General features: G+C 43.5%; 1 protein-coding gene across 1 annotated transcript in view; it reads right to left on the bottom strand.

Annotated features, from left to right (window-relative positions):
- The window catches only part of LOC121277230 (FRAS1-related extracellular matrix protein 1-like), a 391,688-nt gene that overhangs the window by 290,828 nt on the left and 78,336 nt on the right, over positions 1–22,524 (bottom strand). Inside the window, exons 6-8 of the mRNA XM_041186416.1 lie at positions 16,527–16,635; positions 11,169–11,300; positions 7,127–7,471 (exon numbers count right to left, since the gene is read on the bottom strand). Of these exons, the coding sequence (XP_041042350.1) occupies positions 7,127–7,471; positions 11,169–11,300; positions 16,527–16,635 (586 nt within the window). The remainder of the gene's footprint in view (positions 1–7,126; positions 7,472–11,168; positions 11,301–16,526; positions 16,636–22,524) is intronic.

Here is a 22,524-nt window from a genome sequence, read left to right as displayed (position 1 = left end):
TGGCTGGGCCTAGGATACTACCCTGAGGAATTCCTGTAGTGATATCCTGGGACTGAGATGATTGATCTCCAGCCACCACAACCATCTTTCTTTGCGCTAGGTATGACCCCAACCAGTGGAGAGTTCTCGCCCTGATTTCCATTGACTCCAGTTTTGCTATGGCTTGATGCCACACTCAATAAAATGCGGACTTGATGTCAAGGGCAGTCACTTCCATCTCACCTCTTGAGCTCTGACTAAGGCTGTAATGAGGTCAAGAGCAGAGCCCTGGTAGAATCCAAACTGAGCGTCAGCGAACAGATTGTTTCTGAGTAAGTGTCACTTGATAGCACTGTTGATGACGCCTTCCATCACTTTGCTGATGATTGAGAAGAGACTGATGGGGCAGTATTTGGCTGTGTTGGATTTGTCCTGCTTTTTGTGAACAGGACATACCTGGACAATTTTCAACGTTGCCAGGTAGATGCCAGGGTTGTAGCTGTACTTCAACAGTTTGGCTATGGTGTAGCTAGATCTAGAGCACAAATCTTCAGTACTATTGCTGGAAATTTGTCAGGGCTCAGTCTTTGAGTATCCAATGTCTTCAGCCATTTCCTTATATCACATGCAGTGAATGGAATTGGTTGAAGACTGGCATCTGTGATGCTGGCAACCTCAGGAGGAGGCTGAGATGGATCATCCACTCGGCACTTCTGGCCGAAGATGGTTGCAAATGCTTCAGCTTTGCCTTTTATACTGCTGTGCTCGGCCCACCCTTCATGAGGATGGAGATATTTATGGAAAGTCCTCCTAGAGTTAGTTTAATTGACCACCACCACTTACGACTGGATGTGGCAGAACTGCAGAGCTTAGATCTGATCCGCTGATTATGGAATTACAAGCTCTGTCAACCACTCCTTGCTTTTGCTGTGTGGCATGCAAGTCGTCCTGTGTTGTAGCTGCACCAGGTTGACACCTCATTTTTAGGTCAGCCTGTTGCTACTCCTAGCATACCCTCCTGCTGCACTCTTCATTAAACCAGGGTTGATCCTGCAGTTTGATGTTTATGGTAGAGCAGGGGATATGCCAGGCCAAGAGGCTACAGATTGTAGCTGTATACAATTCTGCTGCTGCTGATGGCCCACAGCACCTCATAGGTGCCCAGTTTTGAATTGCTAGATCTGTTAGAAATCTATTCCATTTCGCACAGTGGTAATGCCACATAACATGATGGAGGGTATCCTCAATGTGGGGGCAGGACTTTGTCTCCACAAGAGCTGTGTTGGTGGTCACTCCTGCCAATACTGTCATGGACAGATGCACCTGAGACAGGTGGATTTGTGAGGACAAGGTCAAGTATGTTTATTCCTCTTGTTGGTTTCCTCACCACCTGCTGCAGACCCAGTCTAGCAGCTCTGATCTTTAGTACTCAGTCAGCTCGGTCAGTAGTGGTGCTGCCGAATCATTCCTGGTGATGGACATTGAAGTCCCCCCATCCAGAGTATAACTTACCCAACTTAACCTTGCAGCTAAAATTCCTCATCCCTGGAACCATTCTGGTAAATCTCCTTTTTACTCTCTCAAGAATCCTCACATTCTCCTTTAAAAGTGGTGACCAGCACTGGACGTAATACGCTAGTTGTGGCCTCACCAGAGTTCTATAAAGTTTCAGCATAACTTCACTGCTTTTGTACTTAATGTCTTTATTGATGAAGCCCTAGATCGCATATGCTTGGCTAACCACTCCTGCCAACTTCAAAGATCTGTGCACATGCACCCCCGTTCCTGCACACTCTTGAAAACTATGCTATTCAGCCTATATTGCTGCCTATCCCTTCTGCCAAAATGCATCACCTCACACTTCTATGTATTAAGCTTTATCTGTCCATCTGCTAACCTATCTATGCCTTGTTGCAGTCAATTGGTATCATCCAAAGTTTGTCATACCTCCAAGGTTGGCTTAATCATCAAGTTTTGAAATTTTATTCAATATTCCATTATGCAAGTCACTCGCTGTTTTCTGTCCTTAAGCCAATTTTTTTCTCCAAGCTGAAACTGACCCTACTCCATAAGCTTCAAATTGGTTAAACAGCCTTTCGAGTGGTGCTTTATCAAACAGCTTCTTAAAATCCAAATATACAATATCCATTACATTCCCTTCATCAACATTTTTTGTTACTTCAGCAAAATATTTCAGATTAGTCAAGCATTTTCTGCCTTTGATAAATCAGTTCTCATCGGGCTCTCATTAATTCACTCAAACCGCTTCAAGTTAATCTTTGTCCCCTGACTGCTGTTTCTAAATCCTTACCCACTGATGTTAAAGTGACTGCCTGTAGTTACTAGGAATGTTCTTACATCCTTTCTTGAATAAGTGCCACTCTACAATCCTCGAGCATCTCCCTTGTCAGCCAAGAAGAAAGAAAAGACGTGCATTTAAATAACATCTTTCCCATTCCTCGAGGCCTCCCCAAATCCTACACAGTCAATGAATCACTTTGGGAGTGTTGTCACAGGTGTTATATAACCAAATGTGGCAGTCCCACAACAGCAATGAGATAACTGAACAGGAAATCTATTCATGACAGAAATAAATAGACCATAAGACATAGGAGCAGAAATAAGGCCATTCGGCCAACTGAGTCTGCTCCGCCATTCATGGCTGATATGTTTCTCAACCCCATTCTCCTAACTTCTCCCTGTAACCTTTGATCCCCTTACCAATCAAGAACCTATCTATCTCGGTCTTAAATACACTCAATGACCTGGCCTCCACAGCCTTCTGTGGCAATGAATTCCATAGATTCACCACTCTCTGGCTAAAGAAGTTTCTCCTCATCTCTGTTCAAAAAGGTCTTCCCTTTACTATGAGGCTGTGCCCTCGGGTCCTAGTCTCTCCTACTAATAGAAACATCTTCCCCACGTCCACTCTATCCAGGCCTTTCAGTATTCTGTAAGTTTCAATCAGATCCCCCCTCATCCTTCTAAACTCCATTGAGTATAGACCCAGAGTCCTCAAACATTCCTCATATGTTAAGCCTTTCATTCCTGGGATTGTTCTCGTGAACCTCCTCTGGACCCTCTCCAGGACCAGAACATCCTTCCTGAGATACGGGGCCCAAAATTGCTCACAATATTCTAAACGTGGTCTGGCCATAGCCTTATAAAGCCTCAGCAGCACGTCCCTGCTTTTATTTTCTAGTCCTCTCGAAATAAATGCCAACATTGCATTTGCCTTCCTAACTACCGACTCAACCTGCAAGTTAACCTTAGGATAATTCTGAACTAGGACTCCCAAGTCCCTTTGCACTCCAGATTTCTGAATTCTCTCCCCATTTAGAAAATAGTCTATGCCTCTATTCTTACTACCAAAGTGCATGACCTCACACTTCCCCACGTTTTATTCCATCTGCCACTTCTTTGCCCATTCTCCTAACCTGTCCAAATCCTTCTGCAGCCTCCCCAATACTACCTGTCCCTCCACCTATCTTTGTATCATCTGCAAACTTAGCCAGGATGCCCTCAGTTCCTTAATCTAGATCATTGATGTATAAAGTGAAAAGTTGTGGTCCCAACACTGACCCCTGCGGAACTCTATTAGTCACTGGCCGCCATCCTGAAAAGGACCCCCTTATCCCCACTCTCTGCCTCCTGCCAGACAGCCAATCTTCTATCCATGCTAGTACCTTGCCTCTAACACCATGGGCTCTTATCTTACTCAGCAGCCTCCTGTGCAGCACCTTGTCAAAGGCCTTCTGGAAGTCCAAGTAGATAACATCCATTGGCTTTCCTTTGTCTAACCTACTCGTTATCTCCTCAAAGAATTCTAACAGATTTGTCAGGCATGACCTCCCCTTGATGAAACCATGCTGACCTTGCCCTATTTTACCATGCACTTTCAAGTATTCTGAAATCTCATCCTTAATAATGACCTCTAAAATCTTACCAACGACCGAGGTCAGGCTAATCAGCCTGTAATTTCCCGTCTTTTGCCTCACTCCCTTCTTAAACAGGGGGGTTACATTAGCGATTTTCCAATCCTCTGGGACCCTCCCTGACTCCAGTGATTCATGAAAGATCACCAATAATGCCTCCACTATCGCTTCAGCTATCTCCTTCAGAACTCTGGGGTGTAATCCATCTGGTCCAGGTGATTTACCCACCTTCAGACCTTTTCCTAGCACCTTCTCCTTGGTAATGGCCACCATACTCACCTCTGCCCCCTGACTCTCTTGAACTTTGGGGATGTTACTTGTGTCTTCCACCGTGAAGACTGACGCAAAGTACCTATTCAGTTCCTCCGCCATTTCTTTGTTCCCCAGTACTATTTCTCCAGCTAAATTTTCCAACGGCCCAATGTCCACTTTTGCCTCTCTCTTACCCTTTATATATGTAAAAAAAACTCTTGCAATCTTCTTTTATATTACTGGCTAGTTTACCCTCATATTTAATCTTCTCTCTCCTTATTTCTTTTTTAGTTGTCCTCTGTTGGTATTTGTAGACTTCCCAATCCCCTGGTTTCCCACTGTTCTTCGCCGCGTTGTATGCTTTCTCTTTAGCTTTTATGCTGTCCCTGACTTCCCTTGTCAGCCATGGTTGCCTCATCTTCCCTTTAGTATGCTTCTTCTTCCTAGAGATGATTTTTTGCTGTGCCTACCAAATTACTTCCAGAAACTCCTGCCATTGCTGTTCCACTGTCTTTCCTGCTAGGCTCATCTCCCAATCAATTCTGGCCAGCTCCTCCCTCATGCCTCTGTAATTGCCTTTATTCAACTGTAATACTGTTACATCTGATTCCAGCTTTTTCCTCTCAAATTGCAGGATAAATTCTATCATATTATGGTCACTTCCTCCTAAGGGTTCCTTCACCTTAAGCTCCCTTATCAAATCTGCCTCATTACACATCACTAAATCTAGAATTGCCTGTTCTCTAGTGGGCTCCACCACAAGCTGTTCCAAAAAGCCATCTCGTAGACATTCCACAAATTCCTTTTCTTGGGATTCACTACCAACCTGATTTTCCCAGACTACCTGCATATTGAAATCCCCCATGATCACTGTAACCTTGCTTTCTTACACGCCTTTTCTATCTCCTGATGTATCTTGTGCCCCCCATCCTAACTACTGTTTGGAGGCCTCTACATAATTCCCATTATGGTTTTTTAACCTTTGCGGTTCCTCAATTCTACCCACACAGATTCTACATCATCTGACCCTATGTCATTTCTTGCTATTGATTTAATTTCATTTCTTACTAACAAAGCAACCCCACCCCCTCTGCCAACCTGCTATCTTTTCAATAGGATGCACATCCTTGGATATTTAGCTCCCAGTCCTGACCCCCTTGCAGCCATGGCTCTGTGATGCCCACCACATCATACCTGCCAATTTCAATCTGAGCCACAAGCTTATTTACCTTATTTCGTATACTGCGTGCATTCAGATACAACACCTTCTGTCCTGTATTTCCCATCCCCTTTCTCATTGTCATCCATTTAACTGATGTGCTTGAAGTTAGATTCCTAGCCCTTTCCAAACACTCTGTCCTATTGTGTGTTCTGGAGACTTTAATATCCTCTCCTGGGCTCTTCTTTCTTTTCAGTTTTTATTGCTTCTCGGCCTTTTGGCTAAGACCAAGTGTAGTAAATGTCGGTCAGGAAACTTCCCCTCCTCTGCCTTGAGCTCTTTTATGGCCTCTTTAGAGGACAGACAGGGCCTCAATTCAACATCTCATCTGAAAGATGACACCTCCAACAATTCAGCACTCCCTCCATACTCCACAGAAGGCTCAATCTTAATTATATGCTTAAGTCCCTTGAATGGGGTTTGAACCAAAAAAAAAACTAATGACCAGGAAGTGAGAATAATGCTGAGTGAAAGCTGGCACAAAGGGTTTACTATATACTCCTGTACAAACCAAACTGGAACAAATTATGAAGCACGCTTCATTGTGCCATCTTCTTCAATCATGTGCTCCGAGTCACACCCTCTAAGACTTGCTGAGTCAATCACATTACTTGTGACAGCATGTCAGACAGCCAAGCCTAGAAATTTGGCCTATCCTATCTTCAGGCACATGAGGTCAGAGTTAAATCCTGTGTCTGAAAGGTGAGACCCAAGGAGTCTTCATATTGGGCCTCAGGCCTCATTTCCATGGAAGAGAACAAGCTGTGGAGGCCAATCAGCTCAATGGTAAAAGCTAGGCTGCCCGCTGGTGTCACAATGGACCTCAGGTAAATGGAGTGGTATTGACTGGAATTGTGTTTGGAAGGGTTTTGCTGTGGGACGGGGAGGATGGTATTCAAACTGGTAATAATCAAGGGGGAGGTTGGGAGAAACTTTGATCAGCATGGAGATGGGAGTGTGCATCTCCCTGGCTCCACATTATGATAAGTAAGTAGATTTTAAAATGTGTTCATTGCCTCCAAACAGGCAGTAACTTTAGGCGATGTGTAGACCTGGTTTTCTTGAGTGAAACTGGTGCCAGTTGTCTCAGATTAAAAGACTCTTGCAGTCAAGGCTTCAAGCAAGTGTTAGATCGCTTATTGCACCCCAGTATAACTGGCAGCTCACTTGCAGTTAACAATGGATGTACACATCCTGCCTGCCTTCTGGAGACTGAGCAGTCCATTTGTTGCCTGAGAAACAAGTGCTCTGTGACCAAATTTATAGGCTGTTACGAGATGGAATGACCTATTTTAGTGAGGTACTTCGTCCCCTCAATCAAGGTCTATCACATCTTTTCACCTCAGGACAAAAGTTTATATCCAACCAAACTAATGGAATAAAAGCTCTCGCTGTAGCAGTAATGGTCTTAGTTCTTTTTGAATCACAAAACTGCCCATCATCAACAACTAACTTAGCAGGCATGATCATTTTCCCTTTGACAAATGATATGGCTAAAAATGTCAATTTGAGTATAAAACCGGTTCACCATTTTCTACTTGCACCAATTGTTTGTAACATGTGTGAAACAAAGAACTTGCACCATGCACCAAGGAAAGCTGATGAGAGAACTGGAAGTATCAGGGGTACTCGTTGAGGAATGAGATTTAAAGATATATTGTTGGGTAGATTCACCAACATTCAATGTCAAAAAACAACAAAATATTCCATTTCTCATGATCAAAATCCATTAAAAAAATACCTGTTAGTTCAGGAGCTGTTCTTTTCATAATTTCTCCAGCCTGCGGACTTTTGATGATTTTGAAAAGGATGTGATCATCACTTGAGTCCATGTCTGAAGCTTGAAGCATAAACTTCTCAATCAGTATTTCTTGGTCCTCACACAGCTCGAAGATAACATTGTTGATAAGGAAAGGAGGGCTGTCATCTTTAGGCAGGATGTTGATGGGGAATTTGTGCCGGATACTATGACGACCATCAAAAACTCTAAATACAACGAAGTCGCTTGTGGAGTCACTATCATCATGATGGTAACGAACAACACCAGACTTAATATCATTGACTGTAAACATAAAACCTTTTCCACCTGCAAATTATACAAAGGATGCGAATTAGTGAATAGATTGTTGAATTACCATCTGACATTAATCAGAGGACACAAGTGATGAGCCTCTATAGTTAGGGGAGCACCAGGAGTTTCTGTAGCCATAGGCATGGGCTGGGATTTTGCATGACCTCAAGGAGGAGCTGGGATGTGTGTGAGAAGGGCCAAAAAAAAGTGTGCTGATGGTGGGCCTGTTGCCTTCTTGCTTCCATGGCATTTTGCCCAGAGGCTAATTGTGGAGTGGGCAATTAAAGGCCTTTTCCCACCACTGCATTTCTTCAGTGGCAGATGAGCATCTGTCATATGGGGAGGCTGCCAGATAAACCCTGGTGGGCTCCTAGTCACCAGATTGGCCCACAGAAGCCCCCGTTCGAGGCAATGGTCACACCTGCAGCAACACCGCCCCCTGCCTTCACCAAGCACCAACAGCCCACCCCTCACAGGGGCCTGACTGGTCTGGGCAACCCCAACCCCATTTACCTTCTTCCGAGGACGGCTTCCATACTGCTTCGCTGGGTTGGGTGCAGTTCCAGCAGTTGCCACTGCTCCTAGTGGCGCTGCTGGACCAGTCAGTTTAACCTCAGTGGTGAAAAAGCTTTTAGAAACAACAATCCAAGACAAAATTAACAGCCACTTGGACAAGTATGGATAAATTAAGCAATGCCCTAGCTTTAATTGTTAAAAGCAAGTTGTGTTGAACTAACTTAATTTAGTTTTTTGATGAGGTGATAGAGACGGTTGATGAGAATAATACAGTTGATGTGGTGTATATGGATTTTCAATAGACTTTTGATGAAGTGCCACATAATAAACGTGCCAGCAAAGTGGAAGCACATGGAATAAATGGGAAAGTGGCAGCCTGGATGTTGGCTGACTGACAGGCAATAGAGAGTTGTGGTGAATAGTTGATTTTGGGGTTAGAGGAAGATATACATTGGGGTTCCACAAGGGTCAGTAAAGGATCACTAACTTTTGTGATATATATGAATGACCTAGACTTGGCTGCGCAAAATTTGCAGATGATACAAAACTTGGAAGAATTGTGATCTGTGAAGAGTATAGTGATAGATATCAAGAGGATATAAACAGGTTGGTGAAATGGGTGAACATATAGCAGATGAAATTTAATGCAGGGAAGTGTAAAGTGGTATATTTTGGGATGGAGGATGAGGAGGGTTAATATAAAATAAATGTTCCAATTCTAAATGGTGTGCACGAGAGAGCTCTGGGGCTGGTGGTGGAGGTGGGGGGATGAGGGTGGAGGGGGGTATATGTGCAGAAATCATTGAAAGTAGCTGGGCAGGTTGAGAAAGTAATTAAAAAGGCAGCTGGAATTCTGGACTCTATAAATAAAGGCATAGGGTACAAAAGCAAGTCTGTTATGGAGAACATTTATAGAACACTAGTTTGGCTTCAACTGGAGTATTGCGTCCAATCCTGGGCAACACATTTTAGGAAGTATGTGAAGGCTTTAGAAAGAGTGCAGCAAAATTTATGAGAATGGTTCCAGGGATGAGGAACTTTAGTTACATGAATAGATTGGAGACGATGGGGCTGTTTTCCATTGTGAAAAGATTAAGGCCAGATTTGATAGAATTATTCAAAATCATGATATGGTCAAGACAGAATAGGTAGAGAGAAAGTGTCCTCATTAGCAGAAGGGCTGAGAACCGGAGGATACCGGTTTAAGGTAACTTAAGATATGAGGAAAAACTTTTTTGCACAGGAAGTGATTAGGATCTGGAATGCAGTACTGGAGAGCAAGTGGGGGAAGATAGAATCATGGCTTTCCAAGGGAATTGGTTAAGCAGAATCACAGAATCACACAGTGCAGAAGAGGCCCTTTGGCCCATCGAGTCTGCACCAACACATGAGAAACACCTGACCTACCTACCTAATCCCATTTACCAGCACTTGGACCATAGCCTTGAATGTTATGACTTGCCAAGTGCTCATTCAGGTACTTTTTAAGGATGTGAGGCAACCCACCTCCACCACCCTCCCAGGCAGCGCATTACAGACCGTTATCACTCTCTAGGTAAAAAGGTTTTTCCTCACATCTCCCCTAAACCTCCTGCCCCTCACCATGAACTTGTGTCCTCTCGTGACTGACCCTTCAACTAAGGGGAACAGCTGGTCCCTATCCACCCTGTCCATGTCCCTCATAATCTTGTACATCTCGATCGGGTCATCTCTCAGTCTTCGCTGCTCCAACAGAAACAACCCAAGTCTATCCAACCTCTCTTCATAACTTAAATGTTTCATCCCAGGCAACATCCTGGTGAATCTCCTTTGCACCCCCTCCAGTGCAATCACATCCTTCCTATAATGTGGCAACCAGTACTGCACACGGTTCTCCAGCTGTGGCCTCACCAAGGTTATATATAGCACTTGAAAAGAAAAGGTTTGCAGGTCCATGGGGGAAAGGGTGGGAAAGTTCCATTAGCTGAGTTGCCCTTGAACAAAGCAAGCATGGACTTGAAGGACAGAATGGTCTCTTTCTTTGCAGTACCATTCTATGATTTTATGATTCTAGTGCATCAAAAAATGATGCCTTTAATAAATGAATGAAACATTTTCAGTGAGCTATTAAAGGCAGGAAACACTCTCAAATTCAGGTGTTAAGTTTTAATCTGAATGAATGGCAACATTTACGTAATATTCCATCTAGCCACCTAGTACAATATGTCAGTGAAGCCTGCATCTTGATAATGAATTTGAAAAGGTATCAAACAAATACAATTTAACAGTTGAAAAATACAAAGAGAGTTCTTTTAAATAATTGGTTCTGCTCTTCACATTCTGATTTCTTCTCATCTGTCAGATAATCCACCTGGATCTAGCTCACCAGTGGCTTCGCAGGTGAATGCATTAAAGGTTATGGGACTGAGTAATGAAAATCAGGAAAATTCCTGATTTGACCTCTAGTCTATGGAAATGTTTTTGACAGTTCCTGGACTACTTAAAGGGAACAAAGATCGACCACATTTTCTACTCTTGAGCACTAGCAGAGTCAGCTGTGAAGTCCACCATGGTTAAATAGTCGAGTGACTCAACTGAAGTTTACATGGGGAGGATGGCAATTTGGGCACAACTCTGGAGGGTGCCCACAACTGTAAAATAAGGCACTACCCTCAGGAGAGGAAGGGAAACATTGGAATTTACCTAATTGGCTGCTCCTTCTCAGTGTTTTATCTTCAGTGCTGTATTTATCATACTTTGCAGCTCCAGGGAATTTAGTGCATGTATCAACTTCCACATACTGTGCTAGATTTAGTTATTACTAACTGTTCCCATTGCCTAAAATCTCAATTCATTACATGGAAGATGGGTTTATTAAAAATTGAATGTATAGCAATATAGTGTGACAGATCAATTTCCTAGACCTTCATCATTCCCTCTGATGGCATGTGATTGAGAAAACCTGACGTTTGTTGGTGTACATGGTCTGTAACTCAGGTGTACAGCACCAAGTTATTCTCACATCTCATGGCAATACTTGTAATTAACTCTCAAGCAATTCTACTTTGAAATAGGAAATGTCAAGCCACCTTTCATGGTTTAAACAATTTATGTTTAACTCCTTAGACCAGGGAAATGCCATGATGCTAGGTGCGAGATCCTAGCAGATCCTGCCTTGGTTATTAAAGTTCATCCTGTTTGTTAAATGGACATTAACCTCTTACTGTAAGTCGTCCATGTTGTAAGCCGTCCACAGTAACCAAGCGAACTGCAGTAAGGTCATCATTATCGACTACCTGAAACTGCTCCCAAGTGATAGGTCGAGATTGTCCTTCCAATAGATCAAGTCCTGCAGAATGAAAGCACAAATAAAAAAGTGAACTTTAGCTTCTCTTTATCACTGGCATAAGTGAATGGCTCCTGGATTGTGAAATCTTTGCAATTTAAATGTCAATTCAAATTGTCAACGTCAGGTTCCTAAATGTCCATTAAACCCTCACTGGATGCAGAGATGCTATTTTTGCAGTAGCAGGAGAGGTGGGAAAAATGTTAGAAATTAAATAAACCAAAACTTCCAATTGAGATAGTTATTAATGTGAAGTTTTTGGAAATGTTATGATCCCAGCTGAGGTTACGCCTGGACAAGCCTGATCCCAGAGTGGAACCCAACTTGATAGGTCCTAACTTGTATTTGTTTTCTCAGATATGTGAAAAGTAGCTACTGAATAGTCACAGGAGTCAGCTGATTAACTTTTAACAAAAGAATAAAACATTTACTAAACAAGAAAAGATGAACTATATTACAATACTCCTTCACCCACAACTACATCTCTACAGACATACACAGATTTGTAAGGATAATGCAAGTTACAAAAGCTATCTTATACTCGAATGTTCCCAGTCGGTACACAGTCCATGTAAATCAATGGCACCCTGTGGTCAGACACACCACACTCTGAAATCAAGTGCAGATGCCACCTCAGCCAGATGCTATGGATCTCTCATCAAATCCCACCAGACGCTTGTCACACCATGAGTCAACTGGTCTCACTGAACTCCATCTTTCACACACACTCTCTCACCAACTCAACCATCAACAGCACCACTGCTTCACGTGCCCATAGCAAATAGTTATAGACCTTCAGCTGTCTCTTTGGACCTTCTTGCCTCTTGCAAACTGTTCTCACTTGAAATCTACTTTCCGCAGCTTGAAGCTAGAAGCCTTTCTCTGCCCTCACTCTTTACTTAACAGGACCTTTTCCAGGTTCCTGCCCTCCCTTTGACTAGAAAGTCTGCTTGGGACCTCCTCCTGTTCCACTCCCCTGGATTTTGGGGTCTTTTCTTTAGCTTGGGTCTGGCTATCCATCCCCTTTGCTCTAGTTCTCCTAGCAGCTACTTTCAAAACCAACTGAACTCAAACAGCTTCCAGATCAAATGCTGTTTTGCTTGTGTGTGTGTGTGCCTGTGGGGGGGGGGGGGGGACCTGCCTCTCTGGACCCATGTTGCTAGGCAAAGCCCAATTCTTCCATCCTTGTTTGTTTATCTTAGCTGCAACAGTCGTAAAAACCTCATTAGAAATGCAAGCACCTCTTAAAGTGAAACTAAAACTCAATTTGATCATTTTTAACACAGAAATACAAATCAAACTTAACCTTTAAAGCTAAAAATCATTCCTAACACCCACAAATACCAATATAACTTACTTAAACTGTCTTTATTTCCTAACAGAAAATTATGTTTTGGGACTGTGTCTCATCGAGGATAAAATAGAGGAATGAAGGAAGTCATGTTACCTATTCTGAATTCTTCTCAAAGCAAGCTTGGATGGCTTTGATGTCAAAGATTAAAGGGTAGGGGGCACGTTGTTTTACTGAGAAGAAGGTGCAAGGTGCTCATGTCTCTAAACAATGACCAAAGCATCTGTGCTGACGGTGGATAGACTGTTAGTCTCCAAAGTTCCAGGAAGGTGTCGGAATGTCAGGTTTTATAAATGATAATGCTTTAAACTTTAAGTTTCAAAATAGAACAAAGTTGGGAGTCTAAAGGATAGCTGATTAGCAATACTACTTAGGTACAAGGCCCAGGCGATTCATGTTACCATGGAGATGGGCTTTGAGGGGGGAAAGAGTTCATGGGAAACCCATGTAGGATTATAGGATTGCCAGTGTAGGTGTTTTCTTAAAATTATCACTGAACCTCACAGACAGCCAGTCTGCAAGGATCCAAGAGAGAGGAGAGGGGAGAGAGAGAGCAGTGAGATAGAGACAGCAAGTTTCTATGGTTCACCATGCAAGAGTGCAGGCTCAGATTAAAGAGACTGTGTTCGAGAAGATCTAAATTAAACTGGAAGATTCAGCTAGTTTTACCTAGGGGGAAGAATCTCCAATTCATTCCGCATTGTGAAAGCCGGTTCAAACATATAAATTAGGAGGAGTAGGCCATTCAGCCCTTGAGCCTGCTTCACCATTCAATAAGATTATGGCTGATCTGACTTTAACCTTAACTGCACATTCCTGCCTACTCCCAATAACCTTTCACCCCTTGCTTATCAAGAACCTATCTAACACTGTGTTAAAAATATTCAAAGACTCTGCTTTTACTGTCTTTTGAGGAAGAGAGTTCCAAAGACTCACAACCCTCAGAGAAAACAATTCTCCTCGAACCATGTAGGTTCGGGGAGTAGGAGTTACCTAGCTGAGAAAGGAAAAGAAAGAAGCCAAACCCTTGGGTTCTAAGAGTCACTTTGGACTGGTTCCAGCAGATTAGACTGTCTATATAAAGGACAGAGTAAAGTGAATAACAGTGAAGGGAGATTTTCCATTCCTTTAAATGTTAAGTGAGGCATCTTTTCTGTATATAAAACAGAAAATGCTAGAAAAACTCAGCAGGACAGGAAGCATCTGTGCAGAAAGAAACAGAGTTGAAATTTCAAGTCCATATGACTCTTCTTCAGAGCTAAAGAGAGCTACTTCTCTCCACAGATGCTGCCAGATCTGCTGAATTTTTCCAGCATCTTCTGTTTTTATTTCAAATTTACAGCATCTGCAGTGTTTTGTTTTTATTTGGGATCTTTTCTGTAGTTTAGAGGGCAACTTTCCCATCGAAATAGTGTTTAGTAAATGCTGATTTTTATTTGTATGTTACAGTAAAAGATCTAAAAATTGATGTCATGTGATCCTTTCAACTATCCACTGGATATTTGAATTTCTTTTTAAAAGTAATTGATATCCATGGGGGATCGTGCAGTATACATCATTAAAATCAAATTGTTCTGGTTTGCAGCAATTCATCCAGGTCTTTCTTGGCTGGTAAGAACTTATAATAAAAGGAGAGGAATTGAGAGAAAAGGTCCTGACTTTGAGAAATAAAATCTAATCCAAAGAGGTAACAGAGATGGTTGATGAGGGCAATGCAGGTGATATGGTGTACATGGACTTCCAAAAGGCGTTTGCTCACAAGTCTGTTGTGCGGTGCTGTATCAAAGTTATGGCTAATGGAGTAAAAAGGTCAGTAGCAACATGGATATGGAATTGATTGAGTGACAGGAAACAGAGTTGTGGTTAATGGACATTTTTCAGACGAGAGGAAGGTTTGTAGTGGAGTTGTCTAGGGGCCCATGCTTTTCCAGATGTACATTAATGACCTAGACTTTGATGTACAGGGCACAATTTCAAAGTTTGCAGATGATATGAAGCCTGGAAGCATTGTGAACTATGAGAAGGATAGTTTACAACTTCACAAAGATACAGACAATTTCATGAAATGGGTGGACAGATGGCAAATGGAATTCAATTTGGAGAAATGTGAAGTGACTCATTTTAGTAGGAAGAACATGGAGAGAGAATACAAAATAAAAGGGCACAATTCTAAAGGGGGTGCAGAAGCAGAGGGGCCTGGGTATATTTGTGCATAAATTATTGAAGGTGGAAGGACAGGTTGAGAGAGCGGTTTAAAAAGCATAGAGTATCCTGGGCTTTATATATATAGGGCACAGGGTACAAGAGCAAGGAGGTTATGTCAAATTTGTATAAGACAGTAGTTCGGCATCAGCTGGAGTACTGCATCCATTTCTGGACACCACACTTTTGGAAAGATGTGAAGTCATTAGAGAGTGTGCAGGTAAGATTGACAAGAATGCTTCCAGGGATGAGGAACCTCAGTTCAGAAGATAGATTGGGGAAGTTGAGATTGTTTTTCTTAGAGATATGAAGGCTGAGAGGAGATTTGATAGAGCTATTAAAATCATGAGGGAGCCTGGGCAGGGTAAATAGGGAGAAACTGTTCCCACTCACGAAAGGACCGAGAATGAGAGGGCATCAATTTAAAATAATTGACAAAAGAAGCAAAAACGACATGAGAAAAAAGTGAGTGGTTAAAATCTGGAATGCACTGCCTGAGAGTTTGATAGAGGCAGATTCAATTGAAGCATTCAAAAGAGAATTAGACTGTTATATGAAAAGGAAGAAAGTGCAGGGATCTGGGCAGAAAGCGGGTGAATGATTCTAAGTGAATTGCTCATTTGGAGAATTGGTGCAGACACAATGGGCTGAATGGCCTCCTTCCACAGTGTAATAATTCTATGAAGATGCACGCACATCACAACTGTTATGTCGGCCAGAGCTCCGATAGATCTGTGCAGCATCATGGGCCTAATTTCCACCAGGGCAAAAAAAAAGTAAAGATTGCACCTGAATCATTTTAAACTGTAACAAATGTTAGTGTTTCATTCTTGGTTAGATATGGAGTAAGGGCGCTAATATATTGAGAGCTCCCAGAAGACTGAGGTAATCAAAGGCCGATTCAGGTCACCAAAGAAAATGCCCCCCAAAAGCAAGGTTGTAGAAATGTGTGCATAATCACCAACATGTTTTATTACTCCACCAGTTCAGTGCCAGTTGTGAAGAGGATCTTCCATTTTAAATCGAAAAATTTGTAACCAGGGCTTAAGTGAGAGTTAGATACTGACTCCCCTAAAATTGATGGCCATCAACCATGTATATAATTATGGTTTGTTATTTATCTTGACCATATCATCTTTCTTTTAAATCTCTTTGCTTGATTCCTTGAGCTTTCATGACATTCAAAGTAAAAACTGATTTTTTTCCCCTGGTTTTTTCTTGAATTTGCTTGGCTCTTTGAGGTCCAATCTCAGTTTTTTTCATTAAAATAAAACCCTAACAAAAAAGGTTTTTAAATTGGCAATACAAACTGCCTTTAATGATATTAAACATAACTTAAGATGTAAAAAACTTCAATTTTAGAGTTGTCAGCTCAGACAGGTACCTGGTATCAGGTGAAAGCGGAATCAAGTCAAAACAGTCAACAGAGAGAAGGAAAGGCTGAAGGGCTGAACGTGCCAAATGGGTTAGAGTGAACAGTTCATTTGGCTAAAAAGAGCCACTTAAACCATAAATACATACTAAGATCATAAGCTCTTGTGTGAAAGCACTTCCAAACTGCCTGCTGCGCCAATTGAACCAAAATCAGCAATGATATCCTTTGCATGCACCTTCTATGGGCTAAATTCTTCAGTCAGAAACCACCCTTATACTCAGTTTACCAGATAGAAGCTCACCCATGTTCCAGGAAATTCTGGGAGCATTGGTATCAGCTGTCCTTATCGAGATATGCACCATGATTGGGGCACTGTTCCTGAAGTAGAGATCATGAACTTCAAATTCTACCTGTTAAAGAAATACAGTCAATATCAATGCTGCCTTTTAAATGGGAGGAACATCAGAAATTATGGAAAGCCACCACTACCCATTACTTTCTAAACTAGGGAAATATGAAAATGGATATGGATCTCACAGAAATATACCCCACGCCCAAAGCCTGAGAGGCTGTGAAAAGAAACAAAGCACAAAATCATCTTATCCATAATTGAAACTAATCACATCTAAATGCAAAACTGTTTATTTCTGTGCTTACTCTATTCAAAAACATGCTTTACATAAACATGTGTACATTTATAAAGTTAAAATGGAAAATGACAGTCGTTTTCTGCTATCTGGTTCCAGCAGCTGAGGCTCTGTGTTTGCTGGAATTACATGTAAAATGTATTCTTATACACTAGGAAGTTATTTGCAAAGGATAAACTTCGTGCTTCTTGAACCATCACTAATTCATATCCATAGTCACAACAGGGCAGCTTGTATCTCCTTTGCAACCAGAGAACTTTCTGCACTCACTTTCTGCAAAAATAAGAAAATAGCACAGAGACTGGACATAAAGGGCTGAACCGTTCTCTCCTGCCAGCAGCGGGAATCATGGCAGATGGGAGCAGGAGATTTGGCGAGAGTAAAATATCAGTTTCCCGACGTCAGGAAATTAGGTCGGAATCTTGGACTTTCATGGCGGGTCAACTTTCCAACAGATGAACATCGGGAACCCAAATTGCATCTCATTACCAGGCCAACAGACAGGAATCTTGTTTCCCCCGTCAAGTCTTTCGCCCCACCAGCAGGAATTTAGAACATTCTGTTTCACGGTTCAACAGTGCACCGGGTGAGGGAGACCTCCCAGGACTTACTGGACACTCAACCCTGCCTTCTCCATTCTCGAAAGCAATCTCAGGTGCCAGGAGACACCAACGCAGGAGATGGGAAGCACAGGAAAGCATGAAGTGGGGGGTGGAGGGCTACAAGGGTGATGGTGTGTCCAGGGAAAGGCAAGGGTGGGGCAGAATGTTTTATAGGGTGGAGTCTCTAGAGTCAATGGTGGAGGCCTGGGGGGGGGTGGGGGCGAAGTGAAGGTACTGGTGGCAAGAAGGTACAGTCACAATGAGAGAGGGAAGTGGGATGCGGTAGGGTGGGAGAGTCAGAGTGTGTGTTTGGAAGGTGTAGTTCTTAACAGGAGGGTCATTGAGGATGACATGAGGCATAGATTACAAAAGTAGGGAGGTCATGTTGGAGTTGTATAGAACTTTAGTGAGGCCACAGCTGGAATACTGTGTGCAGTTCTGGTCGCCACATTATAGGAAGGATGTGATTGCACTGGAGGGGGTGCAGAGGAGATTCACCAAGATGTTGCCTGGGATGAAACATTTAAGTTATGAAGAGAGGTTGGATAGACTTGGGTTATTTTCGTTGGAGCAGAGAAGACTGAGGGGCGACCTGATCGAGGTGTACAAGATTATGAGGGGCATGGACAGGGTGGATAGGGACCAGCTGTTCCCTTTAGTTGAAGGGTCAGTCACAAGGGAGCATTAGTTCAAGGTGAGGGGCAGGAGGTTTATGGGGGATGTGAGGAAAAACTTTTTTACCCAGAGGGTGGACACAGTCTGGAATGCGCTGCTTGGGAGGGTGGTGGAGGCGAGTTGCCTCACATCCATTAAAAAGTACCTAGATGAGCACTCAGCACGTCGTAACATTCAAGACTATGGGCCAAGTGCTGGTAGATGGGATTAGGTAGGTAGGTCAGGTGTTTCTCACATGTCGGTGCAGACTCGATGGGCTGAAGGGCCTCTTCTGCACTGTGATTCTGTGTGACAAGAAAGATGGCATTGATAACGGGAGTGGGCAGGGTCAGGGTGAACATTGGCATGGTTATGGATGTGCGCTCCATGGGGAGGGAAGGTATGGAGGTTGCTTATGATAGGGTCCAGGGTTACACTTGGGAGAGTAAATGTCGCATTGGTGGGTCAATGGTGATGGGAGGATGTTGCTGGGTTAGAAGGGGAGGGTAAAAGAAGGTAGAGTGGGTTTGGAAAGTAATGTGCACCATCTCTGCAGCAAGGCAGCTCAACAGCAAGGCAACTGCAATACTTCGAGGTGGGAGCAGGGTCTTCTCGGGTGGGTGGAGCTCTAGGTCAGGACAACTGGCCAACTAAAGAGACACCTAATAATCATGGGAAAACTGTATGAGAGATATGGTAAGTTGAAATCCTCACTGTATGATGAAGCCCACATGGCAACAATGACTGGGCCAAAGGCTTCTTGTAACAATGAGATCCCAGCAAAGTGTTGAGCTGCCGTTCATTCTGAGGCATTTGCCATCAGAGTTAGGTATGGAGGGAGAGGGGGAGGTGGATGCCTACAAGAAGCATGCTGGTCAATGACGATAAACTCACGACTGCAAACCTCCATCCTCCTTGGCGAATAGTCATGCCTAATAAGGGCTCATGTGGTTAGTCGTTCTATTATGTTAAGGCAAAGGTCCTCTATAAAGTCTCGAGGGCAGTGGAGGCAAGTGGAATTGTGTGAATGCAAGGCTTCTCACACATGGCTCTCACTACCCTTGTCAAAGACCGATGTCTCCATGCGCAACATGTATTAAGGGGAGGAACTCCCATCCTTGGTCCCAGAGGAGTCCTTCACCTGGAAGGGGTAGAGTTGTGTCAACCTTTAAATAAATGAGCAGCAAGAAGGAATCCAGGAGATATAAAAATAGTGCAAGTGAACATATATTTACAAGTGCCAAAACTACATTGTGATTGTACACCCATGCCACCAGTGTACATTCAGAACGTCTTAATTTTTCTTACTCTACCACTACATCTAGATGGACCCCAGCTAACCACAGCAGAGGTGGAAGCAGCCTGCTGACTGCGATGCCCTGTTGTCTGTGATGACTTTGGCAGGTGACCTCTGGAGGTCCGAGGCATGGAGGGCCCAGGCCTGCGAAGGGTTTCCTGCTGGGGGCAGGTGCATCCTCCTTGGCCTGGCTAGCTGGAGTTGATGGGGGTCACAGGCAGAGGGGATTTGGAGAGTCATGACACCCTTGGAGTGTCCTGTATGGATGGCCCAGGGTGCCTGGCTGACATTCCTCTGCCCTTTGAGTGCCCGAGGTGATATACAGGCTTGTCAGGAAAGCCCATAGAATAAAAGGGATAGTGACTGCATTGATATGAAGTTGGCTGAGTGACAGGAAACAGAGAGCAGTGGTGGGCAGATGTAGTGAACTCCACACAATATCAAGAAAAACCTGGAGAGACTGGAGACTGCAAAGGTTATGGGCCTAGTTAGCATTTTAGCAGTAATACTGAAGATGTGCTCCAGAATAGCTGTGCCCCTAGCTAAGCTGTCCCAGTACAGCTACAACACTGACATCTGCCTGACAATGTGGAAACTTGCCCAGGTATGTCCAGTACACAAAAAAGCAGGATAAATCTAACCCGGCTCATCGGTCTACTCTCGATTGTCAGCAAAGTGATGGAAGATGTTGTCAAGAGTGCTATCAAGTGGCACTTGCACAACAATAACCTGCTCACTGACGCTCAGTATGGCATCTGCCACAGCTACACAGCTCCTAACCTCATTACAGCCTTTGTCCAAACATGGGCAAAAGAGCTGAACTCCAGAGGTGAGGTGAGAGTGACTGCCCTTGACATCAAGGCTGCATTTGACCAAGTGTGGCATCAAGGAGCCCTAGCAAAACTGGAATCCGTGGGAATCAGGGGAAAACTCTCCGCTTGTTAGAATCACACCTAGCACAGAGGAAGATGGTTATTTTTGTTGGGAGGTTAATCATCTCAGTCCGAAGACATTGCAGCAGGTTTCCTCAGGGTAGTGTCCTCGGCCCAACATCTTCACCTACTTCATTAATCACCTTCCCTCCATCATAAGGTTAGAATAGGGGATGTGCATTGATGATTGCACAATTTTCAGTACCATTCGTGATAACTCAGATACCGAAGCAGTCCGTAAAGCAAGACCTGGACAACATTCAGGCTTAGGCTGGTAAGTGGCAAGTAATATTTGCACCACACAAGTGCCAGGCAATGAGCATCTCCAACAAGAGAGAATCTAACCATCTCCCCTTGACATTCCATGGCATTACCATTGCTGAATCCTCCACTATCAACATCCTGGAGGTTACCATTGGACCAGCCATATAAATAACATTGCTACAAGAACAGTTGAGACTGGGAATTCTGTGGTGAATAATTCACCTCCTAACTCCCCTAAGCCTGTCCACCATCTACAAGGCACAAGTCAGGAGCGTGATAGAATGTTTTCCACGTGCCTGGATGAGGGCAGCTCCAAAAACACACAAGAAGCTCGACACCATCCGAGACAAAGCATCCCGTTTGATTGGCACCCCATCCACCACCTTAAACATTCACTCATCCGCCACCGACGTACACTGGCAGCAATGTATACTACATACAAGGTGCACGGCAGGAACCTACCAAGGCTCCTTCGATAGCACCTTCTAAACCCATGACTTCTACCATCTAGAAGGACAAGGGCAGCAGATGCATGAGAACACCACCACCTGCATGTTCCCCTCCAAGCCACACACCATCTTACTTTGTAATTATACCATTGTTCCTTTATTGTCCTTGGGTCAACATCCTGGAACTCACCTAACAGCACTGTGGGTGTACCTACTTCAGATGGATTGCAGTGGTTCAAGAAGGCATCTCACGACCACCTTCTCAAGGGTGTTTAGGGATCGGCAGCAAATGCTGGCCTAATCAGCAATGCCCACATCTCAAGCAAGAAAAAAAAATTAACTTCTTGTCACCTCATCAACCTCACCAAACATATACTTACACCATCATAGCAGTTACCAGTGAATCTGGTCTACAAAATCCACGGGTGGAATTTTACAGCCCCTCCTGTCAGCAGGATCTTGTGTTTCCACTAAAATCAATTGTGACAGGGCATAAAATTCCACCCAATGTTTTTTTAATCAGGAGACACTTTTCCAAAAATTGCACACTCAAGTGTGCTTACAGGATCACTGCTTCATTTGCATGATGATTAGCTTGTTTTTCTTCATTTGCATTTATTAAATCATATTCTGATGAATTTTAGATTTCCAAATGTCATGGGTCCATGTTTCATTTGTGGGTTATAAATTTCAATCAAAAGTAGTTAATTCTCCCTTTCCCTCAAACAGAGGAAAACATGGCCGTAAATGTTTTAAAGGATTGAAATTTTAACATTGTAACCTTACGATGGAATGGACCTATTTACATAGTTAGCTAGTATTTACAGCTCAAAAACAAGTCATTTGGTCCAACAGGTCCTTGTCCAACAGCTCATGTTTATGACACCTTTGACTTACCTGGCAGGGGATAGACCTTGATCGCGTTTCTGCCAGGGAATGGTCGTCAAGCAATGGCTATAACCAATCAAACCCCATACTAAGGGGTACCTAACACCATTCAAATCATGGTGAAGGGCAGCGAAGGAGTAGTTATGGATCGGGCCTTCTTCACCAAGAGGATCCTATTCAAGGTGTGTGGTTTCGAGGCTGCGGAGATCTACTGCCTACAGGACTTTCCCAGCGCTGGATTTTTTGATGTGACATTCAAGCAAGTGGCAGCTTGTGTCAAGCTCCTGAAGGTGTTCGAGGAGAAGAGAGACCTGCTGGAGATGAAGATCCTGACGGCGAAGCCGCTCTTTTGCTCTGCCGTTGCAACGGGACCGGGTAGTGACAGTGCATCTTTACAACCCCTTCGTCCCTGTCGCCGACGTGCTCACCTTCCTCACTAGGTACTTCGATAAGGTTGGGAGCTGCACCGCGGTTAGAGACGATTTGGGGATCTGGACATGCAAACGCCAGGTTAAGGTCACGCTCAAGACCGATGGTAAGGGAGCCATCTTCCACCCTCCTTCCAG

The sequence above is a fragment of the Carcharodon carcharias genome, chromosome 4 (genome assembly GCF_017639515.1).
Source record: "Carcharodon carcharias isolate sCarCar2 chromosome 4, sCarCar2.pri, whole genome shotgun sequence".
Taxonomy (NCBI): Eukaryota; Metazoa; Chordata; class Chondrichthyes; order Lamniformes; family Lamnidae; genus Carcharodon; species Carcharodon carcharias.
This window is presented reverse-complemented; position numbering and strand designations above follow the sequence as displayed.